The sequence below is a fragment of the Dendropsophus ebraccatus genome, chromosome 2 (assembly GCF_027789765.1).
Source record: "Dendropsophus ebraccatus isolate aDenEbr1 chromosome 2, aDenEbr1.pat, whole genome shotgun sequence".
Classification (NCBI taxonomy): Eukaryota; Metazoa; Chordata; class Amphibia; order Anura; family Hylidae; genus Dendropsophus; species Dendropsophus ebraccatus.
In genome coordinates this window covers 1107433-1123068 of record NC_091455.1, presented here as the reverse complement: position 1 = coordinate 1123068, position 15636 = coordinate 1107433, and the positions used below count along the sequence as shown (strand labels likewise).

General features: G+C 51.9%; 1 protein-coding gene across 3 annotated transcripts in view; it reads left to right on the top strand.

Moving 5' to 3' along the window:
• Window positions 1-15427, top strand: part of LOC138784250 (major facilitator superfamily domain-containing protein 3-like) — a 58981-nt gene extending 43554 nt beyond the window's left edge. For 2 of the 3 annotated variants that reach the window (XM_069959760.1, XM_069959761.1), the window contains exons 3-6: window positions 3949-4096; window positions 4676-4782; window positions 13909-14018; window positions 14508-15427. In XM_069959760.1, coding sequence (XP_069815861.1) covers window positions 3949-4096; window positions 4676-4782; window positions 13909-14018; window positions 14508-14681 — 539 coding nt within the window. In that variant the 3' untranslated portion in view covers window positions 14682-15427. The remainder of the gene's footprint in view (window positions 1-3948; window positions 4097-4675; window positions 4783-13908; window positions 14019-14507) is intronic. The other variant, XM_069959763.1, reaches the window with a different exon arrangement.
• Window positions 15428-15636: the final 209 nt, after the last annotated feature.

Sequence of the window (15636 nt, the reverse complement as noted above, 5' to 3'; positions counted from 1 at the left end):
TATAGTGTGTGGGATCCTGTGTAATCACCTCTTCTCATCCTCCGCAATCTTGGTAACTGGTGCAGAGCTGTCTCAGTGATGGGTGGTGCAGCAGAGCTGTATCAGTGATCATGGCACCTGGTTTAGCAGAGCTGTCTCAGTCATCATGGCACCTGGTTTAGCAGAGCTGTATCAGTCATCATGGCACCTGGTTTAGCAGAGCTGTATCAGTCATCATGGCACCTGGTTTAGCAGAGCTGTATCAGTCATCATGGCACCTGGTTTAGCAGAGCTGTATCAGTCATCATGGCACCTGGTTTAGCAGAGCTGTATCAGTCATCATGGCACCTGGTTTAGCAGAGCTGTATCAGTCATCATGGCACCTGGTTTAGCAGAGTTGTATCAGTCATCATGGCACCTGGTTTAGCAGAGCTGTATCAGTCATCATGGCACCTGGTTTAGCAGAGCTGTATCAGTCATCATGGCACCTGGTTTAGCAGAGCTGTCTCAGTGATGGGTGGTGCAGCAGAGCTGTATCAGTGATCATGGCACCTGGTTTAGCAGAGCTGTCTCAGTCATCATGGCACCTGGTTTAGCAGAGCTGTATCAGTCATCATGGCACCTGGTTTAGCAGAGCTGTATCAGTCATCATGGCACCTGGTTTAGCAGAGCTGTATCAGTGATCATGGCACCTGGTTTAGCAGAGCTGTATCAGTCATCATGGCACCTGGTTTAGCAGAGCTGTATCAGTGATCATGGCACCTGGTTTAGCAGAGCTGTATCAGTGATCATGGCACCTGGTTTAGCAGAGCTGTATCAGTCATCATGGCACCTGGTTTAGCACAGCTGTCTCAGTCATCATGGCACCTGGTTTAGCAGAGCTGTATCAGTGATCATGGCACCTGGTTTAGCAGAGCTGTATCAGTCATCATGGCACCTGGCTTAGCAGAGCTGTGCTAGTGCATACAATAGAATCTGGGCACAGTCCCTGGTGATGGTGACGGCTGCAGCTATTGTATCAGACTCTGGATAGTGGTGATAATCACAAGTACAGACTGTTAGATTCTATTGCATCTTATAGTGTTCCCAGCCTGTGGTTGCCGGTGAACTACAACCCCCAGCATATCCTCATAGCTGAAATATTACAAAGCTACAACCCCCAGCATAGCCTGATAGCTGAATTACAAGACTACAACCCCCAGCATAGCCTGATAGCTGAAATATTACAACACTACAACCCCCAGCATATTCTGATAGCTGAAATATTACAACACTACAACCCCCAGCATAGCCTGATAGCTGAAATATTACAACACTACAACCCCCAGCATAGCCTGATAGCTGAATTACAACACTACAACCCCCAGCATATCCTCATAGCTGAAATATTACAAAGCTACAACCCCCAGCATATCCTCATAGCTGTAATATTACACAACTACAACCCCCAGCATATCCTCATAGCTGAAATATTACACAACTACAACCCCCAGCATATCCTCATAGCTGAAATATTACACAACTACAACCCCCAGCATAGCCTGATAGCTGAAATATTACAGCACTACAACCCCCAGCATATCCTCATAGCTGAAATATTACAACACTACAACCCCCAGCATATCCTCATAGCTGAAATATTACAGCACTACAACCCCCAGCGTAGCCTGATAGCTGAAATATTACAACACTACAACCCCCAGCATATCCTTATAGCTGAAATATTACACAACTACAATCCCCAGCATATCCTCATAGCTGAAATATTACAACACTACAACCCCCAGCATAGCCTGATAGCTGAAATATTACAACATTACAACCCCCAGCATAGCCTCATAGCTGAAATATTACAACACTACAACCCCCAGCATATCCTTACAGCTGACATATTACACAACTACAACCCCCAGCATATCCTCATAGCTAAAATATTACAACACTACAACCCCCAGCATATCCTCATAGCTGAAATATTACAAGACTACAACCCCCAGCATATCCTCATAGCTGAAATATTACACAACTACAACCCCCAGCATATCCTCATAGCTGAAATAGAATAGGACAATTTTAACCACATTTATTTTATTTTATTTTTAACACAATAAAATAATAAAAGTCCATACATAGTTATCAGTGTAATAGAGCCGGCCTGGAGAATATAGGGAGCATCTCCCATTTATTATATTCGCTGTCGGGGGGGGGGGGGGGGGATTATATTTCTACCCCTGTAAGAGCCGGCCTGGAGAATATAGGGAACATTTATTATATTCGCTGTCTGGGGGGGGGGGATTATATTTCTACCCCTGTAAGAGCCGGCCTGGAGAATATAGGGAACATCTCCCATTTATAAGTATCAAACTGGTATTTAGTATCGAAATTAAAAAGTTATTATCAGTATCGAACTCAAAATTCTGGTATCGTGACATCACTGCACCTGTATATATACCCCATTATATCCCACCCGTATATAAACCCCATTATATCCCACCCGTATATAAACCCCATTATATCCCACCCGTATATATACCCCATTATATCCCACCCGTATATATACCCCATAATATCCCACCCGTATATATACCCCATTATATCCCACCCGTATACACTCACCGGCCACTTTATTAGGTACACCTGTCCAACTGCACGTTACCACTTAATTTCTAATCAGCCAATCACATGGCGGCAACTCATTTAGGCATGTAGACATGGTCAAGACAATCTCCTGCAGTTCAAACCGAGCATCAGTATGGGGAAGAAAGGTGATGTGAGGCCTTTGAACGTGACATGGTTGTTGGTGCCAGAAGGGCTGGTCTGAGTATTTCAGAAACTGCTGATCTACTGGGATTTTCACGCACAACCATCTCTAGGGTTTACAGAGAATGGTCCGAAAAAGAAAAACCATCCAGTGAGCGGCAGTTCTGTGGGCGGAAATGCCTTGTTGGTGCCAGAGGTCAGAGGAGAATGGGCAGACTGGTTCCAGCTGATAGGCAACAGTGACTCAAATAGCCAACCGTTACACCCAAGGTAGGCAGAAGAGCATCTCTGAACGCACAGTACGGCCAACTCTGAGGCAGATGGGCTACAGCAGCAGAAGACCACACCGGGGGCCACTCCGCTCAGCTAAGAACAGGAAACTGAGGCTACAATTTGCACAAGCTCATCAAAATTGGACAGTAGAAGATTGGAAAAACGTTGCCTGGTCTGATGAGTCTGGATTTCTGCTGCGACATTCGGATGGTAGGGTCAGAATTTGGCGTCAACAACATGAAAGCATGGATCCATCCTGCCTTGTATCAATGGTTCAGGCTGGTGGTGGTGGTGTCATGGTGTGGGGAATATTTTCTTGGCACTCTTTGGGCCCCTTGGTACCAATTGAGCATGGTTACAACGCCACAGCCTCCCTGAGTATTGTTGCTGACCATGTCCATCCCTTATGACCACAATGGACCCCAACATCTGATGGCGACTTTCAGCAGGATAATGCGCCATGTCATAAAGCTAGAATCATCTCAGACTGGTTTCTTGAACATGACAATGAGGTCACTGTACTCCAATGGCCTCCACAGTCACCAGATCTCAGTCCAATAGAGCATCTTTGGGATGTGGTGGAACGGGAGATTGGCATCATGGATGTGCAGCCGACAAATCTGCGGCAACTGTGTGATGTCATCATGTCACTATGGACCAAAATCTCTGAGGAAGCTTCCAGCACCTTGTTGTATCTATGCCACCAAGAATTGGGGCAGTTCTGAGGCAAAAGGGGGTCCAACCCGTTACTAGCATGGTGTACCTAATAAAGTGGCCGCTGAGTGTACATTATATACACACACATACTATACCATTATACCCTGTATATACCCTAATATATACCTCCTCCCCCACACCATATACTATTATATACCTCCTCCCCCACACCATATACTATTATATACAACCCATGTGTACCCCATTGTCCCTCTGTAGGGGAGCAGGGATCCCTCACTATGGTGCCGCTGCTGCTCCTGGATCAGGGGGTTTCTCCGGCTGAGCTTGGAATCTGGAGCGGGATCCTGTCTCTAGGATTCTCCATTGCTGGATCTTGTGTGGGCGGATTATTCCTGAGGACGGGCAGGTGAGTGTACGCCCCACCCCCTGGACACCCGGCCCCGCCCCTGGACGCCCGGCCAGTGTACAACCCCACCCCCCTGGACACCCGGCCCCGTATATGCCCCACCCCCTGGACACCCGGCCCGTGTACGCCCCACCCCCTGGATACCCGGCCCCGCCCCTGGATGCCCGCCCATTTACGCCCCACCCCCTTGACACCCGGCCCCACCCCTGGACGCCCGACCCATGTACGCCCCACCCCTGGATACCCAGCCCGGCCTGTGTACCCCCACCCCTGGACACCCAGCCCGTGTATGCCCAACCCCCTGGACACACGGCCCGGCCCTTGTACGCCCCACCCCCTGGACACACGGCCCGGCCTGTGTACGCCCCACCCCCTGGACACACGGCCCGGCCTGTGTACGCCCCACCCCCTGGACACACGGCCCGGCCTGTGTACGCCCACCCCCTGGACACACGGCCCGGCCTGTGTACGCCCCACCCCCTGGACGCACCACTGCAGAATGTGGGGGTGATACATGTGACACATGTCTTGCACAGTCTTGTACGTTTCAATGATGTCACTGTCTCTCCCATCTCCCAGGTCGGTGCTTTTCCTGCTGAGGGGGCTCTTCATTCTCCGGCTCTCCTGTCTGCTGCTTCAGACTTTGCTGCTTTCTTCCTTGGGTAGAGACACCAGTATTGTGAAAGGTGAGGGGGGGGGGGGTGTAGAGTATATGTATGCTGTGTGTGTATAGTGTATGTCTGGTGTGTCTGTGTGTGTAGTGTATATATTGGTGTAGAGTATATGTATAGTGTGTATGTGGTGTGTGTATAGTGTGTCAGTGTGTCTGTGTGTGTAGTGTGTGCACGTATATGTATGTCTCTGTATAGTGTATGTCTGGTGTGTGTGTATAGTGTATGTATGGTGTGTGTATAGTGTATGTATGGTGTGTGTGTATAGTGTATGTATGGTGTGTGTGTGTGTATAGTGTATGTGTGTATAGTGTATGTGTGGTGTGTGTATGTGTGTATATAGTGTATGTATGGTGTGTGTGTGTATAGTGTGTGTATGTATGGTGTGTGTGTGTGTGTGTGTGTGTGTATGTGTATAGTGTGTGTATGTATGGTGTGTGTGTGTATGTATGGTGTGTGTGTATGGTGTGTGTGTGTGTGTGTGTGTATAGTGTGTGTGTGTGTGTATAGTGTGTGTGTGTGTGTATAGTGTATGTATGTATGGTGTGTGGGCAAATGTGTGTCAGTTACTCCGACTCTCAGAATTTTTTAATTAAGTTTTCACATGAATGATACACACTGCCCCCCCCAGAGATATATAGATATATAGATAGATACACACTGCCCCCCCCAGAGAGAGATAGAGATATATAGATAGATACACACTGCCCCCCCCCCTGATATCTATATCATTACAATGAATGTCTGTCTGTCCTGTATAGACTTCCAAACGCCTGAACCAGGGGCGTAACTAAAGGCTGATGGGCCCTGATGCTAAATTTTAGCTTGCCCCCCCCCCCCCATCCTAACCGATCAGGCGCAGTCAGTGGCCAAAAATATTATATCCAATCAGTCTAAGGTGACGCCCCCTTATGTGCCAATGTGTCCTATATACTGTCGCCGTGTTCCCTCATGTACCATGCTACTGCCTCCGCCTCTTGTACTGCGCCACTGTCGGTGGTGATAGGTCGGTGACCTTCATAATTTCTCCAGCTACTTCTGTGTCTCACCGCACAGGATCTGTCATCTCTTCCCTCAGCACTGACAGCTCTGCTGGGCAGCCGGCAGCCTCATTTATAGGATCCTCTCAGACTGGCAGCCACTCACTACTGCTGGGGGTGACTGAGGGGGACTGAGGAAGCTGGGGGTGACTGAGAGGGACTAGGGAAGCTGGAGGTGACTGAGAGGGACTAGGGAAGCTGGGGGTGACTGAGAGGGACTAGGGAAGCTGGAGGTGACTGAGAGGGACTAGGGAAGCTGGAGGTGACTGAGAGGGACTAGGGAAGCTGGAGGTGACTGAGAGGGACTAGGGAAGCTGGAGGTGACTGAGAGGGACTAGGGAAGCTGGAGGTGACTGAGAGGGACTAGGGAAGCTGGAGGTGACTGAGAGGGACTAGGGAAGCTGGAGGTGACTGAGAGGGACTGGGGAAGCTGGAGGTGACTGAGAGGGACTGGGGAAGCTGGAGGTGACTAAGGGGGACTAGGGAAGCTGGAGGTGACTGAGAGGGACTGGGGAAGCTGGAGGTGACTGAGAGGGACTGGGAAACGAGGTGACTGAGAGGGACTAGGGAAGCTGGAGGTGACTGAGAGGGACTATGGAAGCTGGAGGTGACTGAGAGGGACTGGGGAAGCTGGAGGTGACTGAGAGGGACTGGGGAAGCTGGAGGTGACTGAGAGGGACTGGGAAACGAGGTGACTGAGAGGGACTAGGGAAGTTGGAGGTGACTGAGAGGGACTATGGAAGCTGGAGGTGGACTGAGAGGGGACTAGGGAAGCTGGAGGTGACTGAGAGGGACTATGGAAGCTGGAGGTGACTGAGAGGGACTAGGGAAGTTGGAGGTGACTGAGAGGGACTAGGGAAGCTGGAGGTGACTGAGAGGGACTAGGGAAGCTGGAGGTGACTGAGAGGGACTAGGGAAGCTGGAGGTGACTGAGAGGGACTAGGGAAGCTGGAGGTGACTGAGAGGGACTAGGGAAGCTGGAGGTGACTGAGAGGGACTAGGGAAGCTGGGGGTGACTGAGAGGGACTAGGGAAGCTGGAGGTGACTGAGAGGGACTGGGGAAGCTGGAGGGTGACTGAGAGGGACTGGGGAAGCTGGAGGTGACTAAGGGGGGACTAGGGAAGCTGGAGGTGACTGAGAGGGGACTGGGGAAGCTGGAGGTGACTGAGAGGGACTGGGAAACGAGGTGACTGAGAGGGACTAGGGAAGCTGGAGGTGACTGAGAGGGACTATGGAAGCTGGAGGTGACTGAGAGGGACTGGGGAAGCTGGAGGTGACTGAGAGGGACTGGGGAAGCTGGAGGTGACTGAGAGGGACTGGGAAACGAGGTGACTGAGAGGGACTAGGGAAGTTGGAGGTGACTGAGAGGGACTATGGAAGCTGGAGGTGACTGAGAGGGACTAGGGAAGCTGGAGGTGACTGAGAGGGACTATGGAAGCTGGAGGTGACTGAGAGGGACTGGGGAAGCTGGAGGTGACTAAGGGGGACTAGGGAAGCTGGAGGTGACTGAGAGGGACTGGGGAAGCTGGAGGTGACTGAGAGGGACTGGGAAACGAGGTGACTGAGAGGGACTAGGGAAGTTGGAGGTGACTGAGAGGGACTATGGAAGCTGGAGGTGACTGAGAGGGACTGGGGAAGCTGGAGGTGACTGAGAGGGACTGGGGAAGCTGGAGGTGACTGAGAGGGACTGGGAAACGAGGTGACTGAGAGGGACTAGGGAAGTTGGAGGTGACTGAGAGGGACTATGGAAGCTGGAGGTGACTGAGAGGGACTAGGGAAGCTGGAGGTGACTGAGAGGGACTATGGAAGCTGGAGGTGACTGAGAGGGACTGGGGAAGCTGGAGGTGACTGAGAGGGACTGGGGAAGCTGGAGGTGACTGAGAGGGACTGGGGAAGCTGGAGGTGACTGAGAGGGACTGGGGAAGCTGGAGGTGACTAAGGGGGACTAGGGAAGCTGGAGGTGACTGAGAGGGACTGGGACAGCTGGGGGTGACTAAGGGGGACTGAGAGGTACTGGGGCATGCTGGGAGCAGTAGTTATACACATACAGGCCGGGGGTAGTAGTTATACACATACAGGCTGTCAGGGCATGCTGGGAGAAGTAGTCCTACACAGGCTGCCAGGGCATGCTGAGATTATTAGCTATACACAGGCTGTCAGGGAATGCTGGGCGTAGTAGTTCTACACAGGCTGTCAGGGAATGCTGGGCGTAGTAGTTCTACACAGGCTGTCAGGGCATGCTGGGAGCAGTAGTTCTACACAGGCTGTCAGGGCATGCTGGGAGTAATAGTTCTACACAGGGCATGCTGGGAGCTTTAGTTCTACACAGGCTGTCAGGCCATGCTGGGAGTAGTAGTTGTACACAGGCTGTCAGGGCATGCTGGGAGTAGTAGTTGTACACAGGCTGTAAGGGCATGCTGGGAGTAGTAGTTGTACTCAGGCTGTCAGGGCATGCTGGGAGTAGTAGTTGTACACAGGCTGTCAGGGCATGCTGGGAGTAGTAGTTGTACACAGGCTGTCAGGCCATGCTGGGAGTAGTAGTTGTACACAGGCTGTCAGGCCATGCTGGGAGTAGTAGTTGTACACAGGCTGTCAGGCCATGCTGGGAGTAGTAGTTGTACACAGGCTGTCAGGGCATGCTGGGAGTAGTAGTTGTACACAGGCTGTCAGGCCATGCTGGGAGTAGTAGTTGTACACAGGCTGTCAGGCCATGCTGGGAGTAGTAGTTGTACACAGGCTGTCAGGCCATGCTGGGAGTAGTAGTTGTACACAGGCTGTCAGGGCATGCTGGGAGTAGTAGTTGTACACAGGCTGTCAGGGCATGCTGGGAGTAGTAGTTGTACACAGGCTGTCATGGCATGCTGGGAGTAGTAGTTGTACACAGGCTGTCAGGGCATGCTGGGAGTAGTAGTTGTACAAAGGCTGTCAGGGCATGCTGGGAGCTTTAGTTCTACACAGGCTGCCATATAGACAGATATATACCCATACAGACAGACAGTACATGTTGTCCTCTCACTGATCAGCGTCCTGGGACCAGTGCAGCAGACTTCCTGTTCCTGGTGTTCCATGTAAGTGGGTCCGGCTCTCAGCAGATGTGCAGGTAGCTCGGGAGGAGGAGGGGGAGGGGCCTCGGGCAGGAAGTAAGGGCTGTCCCCTGCGCTGCCTGATACTTTTTTTTATGCATCAAGCGGCCTCACAGGAACTGACAATCTGGTAACACACTTGTCTGCCAGATTGTCAGTCCGGGCAGAGGGGCTTAGTGCATTTCTCCGAACTGGCTGTCATTTTCACAGCCTGTTCGAGAGAACTGCTTAGTGACAGGAAGTGGTGAGGGGGGCGGCGGGCCCCCCTAGCATAGGGGCCCGATCGCCATGGCGACCCCAAATCTGGCACACAGATACATTGGGTGCCCAGGGAGGTTATTGCGAAGGTCCCGTCCCCGCCAGATGTACAGGAGAGGAGGGGGATGAGCGCCCCATAGAGATGAATGGGAAAATCTCCACACTGCACACAGGTGATATAATTAGCTGCAGCAGCTTGCCAGCAGTAATGGCAGTTGGAAGCCTTAGCAACCAATAGGATTACTACTTTCATTTTCACAGGGAGCTGTGGTTGCTAGGGCAGCTGCCTCACAACATCACAGAAATAACTGGTAGACCCCCTTTTAACACCACCATATCAGACCTGACCAATACCACCACACTGTGACTGGATAACACCGCCATACTAGACCTGACCAATACCACTATACTGTGACTGGATAACACCGCCATACCAGACCTGACCAATACCGCCATACTGTGACTGGATAACACCACCATACCAGACCTGACCAATACCGCCACACTGTGACTGGATAACACCACCATACCAGACCTGACCAACACCGCCATACCAGACCTGACCAATACCGCCACACTGTGATTGGATAACACCACCATACCAGACCTGACCAATACCACCATACTGTGACTGGATAACACTGCCATACCAGACCTGATCAATACCGCCACACTGTGACTGGATAACACCGCCATACCAGACCTAACCAATACCACCATACTGTGACTGGATAACACCGCCATACCAGACCTGACCAATACCGCCACACTGTGATTGGATAACACCACCATACCAGACCTGACCAATACCACCATACTGTGACTGGATAACACTGTCATACCACACCTGACCAATACCGCCATACTGTGACTGGATAACACCGCCACACCAGACCTGACCAATACCACTATACTGTGACTGGATAACACTGTCATACCAGACCTGACCAATACCGCCATACTGTGAATGGATAACTCTGCCATACCACACCTGACCAATACCGCCATACTGTGACTGGATAACACTGCCATACCAGACCTGACCAATACCACCATACTGTGACTGGATAACACTGCAATACCAGACCTGACCAATACTACCATACCCCCCCCCCCCACTAGATTTTCTGGCAAGTCTGAACAGGAGGTGGAAGACTAGAAAAAGAAAAGAAATTAAAAAGTTGTTTCCTTTCCCCTGCTCCCCGGTGCTGCCCCCATGCAAGGTGCTGCCCTAGGCAGACCACGAGTTCCTAATGGTAAATACGACCCTGCAGGTATACAGGACACTACAGGTATACAGGACCCCAAAACTATACACTACAGGTGCACGGGACCCCCGGGGTGTGACCGGCCAGTTATGGAGGAGCTGGAGTGTGATAATAACCCCCGGGGTGTGAGCGGCCAGTTATGGAGGAGCCGGAGTGTGATAATAACCCCCCGGGGTGTGAGCGGCCAGTTATGGAGGAGCCGGAGTGTGATAATAACTCCCCGGGGTGTGAGCGGCCAGTTATGGAGGAGCCGGAGTGTGATAATAACTCCCCGGGGTGTGAGCGGCCAGTTATGGAGGAGCCGAAGTGTGATAATAACCCCCCGGGGTGTGAGCGGCCAGTTATGGAGGAGCCGGAGTGTGATAATAACTCCCTGGGGTGTGAGCCTCCAGTTATGGAGGCTTTGGAGTGTGATAATAACTCCCCGGGGTGTGAGCGGCCAGTTATGGAGGAGCCGGAGTTTGATAATAACTCCCCGGGGTGTGAGCGGCCAGTTATAGAGGAGCTGGAGTGTGATAATAACTCCCCGGGGTGTGAGCGGCCAGTTATGGAGGAGCCGGAGTGTGATAATAACTCCCCGGGGTGTGAGCGGACAGTTATGGAGGAGCCGGAGTGTGATAATAACCCCCCGGGGTGTGAGCGGCCAGTTATGTAGGAGCTGGAGTGTGATAATAACTCCCCGGGGTGTGAGCGGCCAGTTATGTAGGAGCCGCAGTGTGATAATAACCCCCTGGGGTGTGAGCGGCCAGTTATGGAGGAGCCGGAGTTTGATAATAACTCCACGGGGTGTGAGCGGCCAGTTATGGAGGAGCCGGAGTGTGATAATAACTCCCCGGGGTGTGAGCGGCCAGTTATGGAGGAGCCGGAGTGTGATAATAACTCCCTGGGTGTGAGCGGCCAGTTATGGAGGAGCCGGAGTGTGATAATAACCCCCCGGGGTGTGAGCGTCCAGTTATGGAGGAGACGGAGTGTGATAATAACTCCCCGGGGTGTGAGCGGCCAGTTATGGAGGAGCCGGAGTGTGATAATAACTCCCCGGGGTGTGACCAGCCAGTTATGGAGGAGCCGGAGTGTGATAATAACTCCCCGGGGTGTGAGCGGCCAGTTATGGAGGAGCCGGAGTAGTGACTTACCAACTCCACAGAACTGACTACTCCCATATAAGCTGTAATAGTGATCGGGTGTAGCGGTGGATGTACGGGGTGTAATAGTGATCGGGTGTAGCGGTGGATGTATGGGGTGTAATAGTGATCGGGTGTAGCGGTGGATGTACGGGGTGTAATAGTGATCGGGTGTAGCGGTGGATGTATGGGGTGTAATAGTGATCGGGTGTAGCAGTAGATGTATGGGGTGTAATAGTGATCGGGTGTAGCTGTAGATGTACGGGGTATAATAGTGATCGGGTGTAGCGGTAGATGTATGGGGTGTAATAGTGATCGGGTGTAGCGGTGGATGTACGGGGTGTAATAGTGATCGGGTGTAGCGGTGGATGTACGGGGTGTAATAGTGATCGGGTTTAGCGGTGGATGTACGGGGTGTAATAGTGATCGGGTGTAGCGGTGGATGTACGGGGTGTAAAAGTGATCGGGTGTAGCGGTGGATGTACGGGGTATAATAGTGATCGGGTGTAGCGGTAGATGTATGGGGTGTAATAGTGATCGGGTGTAGCGGTGGATGTATGGGGTGTAATAGTGATCGGGTGTAGCGGTGGATGTACGGGGTGTAATAGTGATCAGGTGTAGCGGTGGATGTACGGGGTATAATAGTGATCGGGTGTAGCGGTAGATGTATGGGGTGTAATAGTGATCGGGTGTAGCGGTAGATGTACGGGGTATAATAGTGATCGGGTGTAGCGGTAGATGTATGGGGTGTAATAGTGATCGGGTGTAGCGGTAGATGTACGGGGTATAATAGTGATCGGGTGTAGCGGTAGATGTATGGGGTGTAATAGTGATCAGGTGTAGCGGTAGATGTACGGGGTATAATAGTGATCGGGTGTAGCGGTGGATGTACGGGGTGTAATAGTGATCGGGTGTAGCGGTGGATGTATGGGGTGTAATAGTGATCGGGTGTAGCTGTAGATGTATGGGGTGTAATAGTGATCGGGTGTAGCGGTGGATGTACGGGGTATAATAGTGATCGGGTGTAGCGGTAGATGTATGGGGTGTAATAGTGATCGGGTGTAGCGGTGGATGTATGGGGTGTAATAGTGATCGGGTGTAGCGGTGGATGTACGGGGTGTAATAGTGATCGGGTGTAGCGGTGGATGTACGGGGTATAATAGTGATCGGGTGTAGCGGTGGATGTACGGGGTGTAATAGTGATCGGGTGTAGTGGTAGATGTATGGGGTGTAATAGTGATCAGGTGTAGTGGTAGATGTATGGGGTGTAATAGTGATCAGGTGTAGTGGTAGATGTATGGGGTGTAATAGTGATCATGTGTAGCGGTGGATGTACGGGGTGTAATAGTGATCGGGTGTAGCGGTAGATGTATGGGGTGTAATAGTGATCGGGTGTAGCGGTGGATGTACGGGGTTTAATAGTGATCAGGTGTAGCGGTGGATGTACGGGGTGTAATAGTGATCGGGTGTAGCTGTAGATGTATGGGGTGTAATAGTGATCGGGTGTAGCTGTAGATGTACGGGGTGTAATAGTGATCGGGTGTAGCTGTAGATGTACGGGGTATAATAGTGATCGGGTGTAGCGGTAGATGTATGGGGTGTAATAGTGATCGGGTGTAGCGGTAGATGTATGGGGTGTAATAGTGATCGGGTGTAGCTGTAGATGTACGGGGTATAATAGTGATCAGGTGTAGCGGTGGATGTATGGGGTGTAATAGTGATCGGGTGTAGCGGTGGATGTACGGGGTATAATAGTGATCGGGTGTAGCAGTGGATGTACGGGGTGTAATAGTGATCAGGTGTAGCGGTGGATGTATGGGGTGTAATAGTGATCGGGTGTAGTGGTAGATGTACGGGGTGTAATAGTGATCGGGTGTAGCAGTGGATGTACGGGGTATAATAGTGATCGGGTGTAGCAGTGGATGTACGGGGTGTAATAGTGATCGGGTGTAGCGGTGGATGTACGGGGTGTAATAGTGATCGGGTGTAGCAGTGGATGTACGGGGTATAATAGTGATCGGGTGTAGCAGTGGATGTACGGGGTATAATAGTGATCGGGTGTAGCGGTAGATGTATGGGGTGTAATAGTGATCGGGTGTAGCAGTGGATGTACGGGGTGTAATAGTGATCAGGTGTAGCGGTGGATGTATGGGGTGTAATAGTGATCGGGTGTAGCAGTGGATGTACGGGGTGTAATAGTGATCAGGTGTAGCGGTGGATGTATGGGGTGTAATAGTGATCGGGTGTAGCGGTGGATGTATGGGGTGTAATAGTGATCGGGTGTAGCGGTGGATGTATGGGGTGTAATAGTGATCAGGTGTAGCGGTGGATCTTGTGCTCCATACAGATAATGGTTTCCTCTGTTTTACAGTCGGCCTTTTCCTCACTCTGTTGATCCAGAATTTCCTGGCCGGTGTCATCACTACAGCGACCTTCACCCTTATGATGCACTGTACACGCCAGGCTCCCAGCAGAGTCCAGGTAACAACGTCAGGAATTACCCCTATATCCTCCCCCCAGGTATACAGAGGTGACCCCCTATATACTGCTCCTCCCCCCGGGTATACAGAGGTGACCCCCCTATATCCTCCCCCCAGGTATACAGAGGTGACCCCCTATATACTGCTCCTCCCCCCGGGTATACAGAGGTGACCCCCCTATATCCTCCCCCCAGGTATACAAAGGTGACCCCTATATACTGCTCCCCCCCCCCCCCTGGTATACAGAGGTTACCCCCTATATACTGCTCCTCCCCCTGGTATACAGAGGTGACCCCCCTATATACTGCTCCCCCCCGGGTATACAGAGGTGACCCCCTATATACTGCTCCTCCCCCTGGTATACAGAGGTGACCCCCCTATATACTGCTCCTCCCCCCGGGTATACAGAGGTGACCCCCCTATATACTGCTCCTCCCTTCCCCCTGGTATACAGAGGTGACCCCCCTATATACTGCTCCTCCCCCCGCAGGTCAGCCACTACAGTCTCCTGTCCTCCCTGGAGGTCCTCGGTAAGGTGGTATTCAGTGCCGTCTCAGGGCTCCTTGTGGACTCTCTGGGGGTCTCCTCATCCTTCTCCCTGTTCATCCTCCTCTCCTGCCTCCCCCTCCTGCACCTGCAGAGCATTCCACCCACCTTACACTGAGAGGGGGGGGTAGACTGATGACATCACCACCGCCGGGACTGTGAGCAGAGTGATGACATCACCACCACCACCGGGACTGTGAGCAGAGTGATGACATCACCACCACCACCGGGACTGTGAGCAGAGTGATGACATCACCACCACCACCGGGACTGTGAGCAGAGTGATGACATCACCACCACCACCGGGACTGTGAGCAGAGTGATGACATCACCACCACCACCGGGACTGTGAGCAGAGTGATGACATCACCACCGGGACTGTGAGCAGAGTGATGACATCACCACCACCACCGGGACTGTGAGCAGAGTGATGACATCACCACCACCACCGGGACTGTGAGCAGAGTGATGACATCACCACCACCACCGGGACTGTGAGCAGAGTGATGACATCACCACCACCACCGGGACTGTGAGCAGAGTGATGACATCACCACCACCACCGGGACTGTGAGCAGAGTGATGACACCACCACCACCGGGACTGTGAGAAGAGTGATGACACCACCACCACCGGGACTGTGAGAAGAGTGATGACATCACCACCACCACCGGGACTGTGAGCAGAGTGATGACATCACCACCACCACCGGGACTGTGAGCAGAGTGATGACATCACCACCGGGACTGTGAGCAGAGTGATGACATCACCACCACCACCAGGACTGTGAGCAGAGTGATGACATCACCTTCCTTAGAATGTTGTTTTTTTGTGACTTATTAAAACATGAGCGGAAAGGAAATGTATCGGTATAGAGCTGTCAGCCCTGGTGAGGGGGGGTAACAGTCTCATGTATATATGGCGGGGGGGGGGGGTCACAGTCTCATGCTAGTCCACCTGCTACAAACAATTAGAAGGGAAGGGAAGCAGGTGCGTGTGAACTACACAACCACAATCAGAAGAGAAGTAGGTGCGTGTGAACTGCACAACCACAATCAGAAGGGAAACAGGTG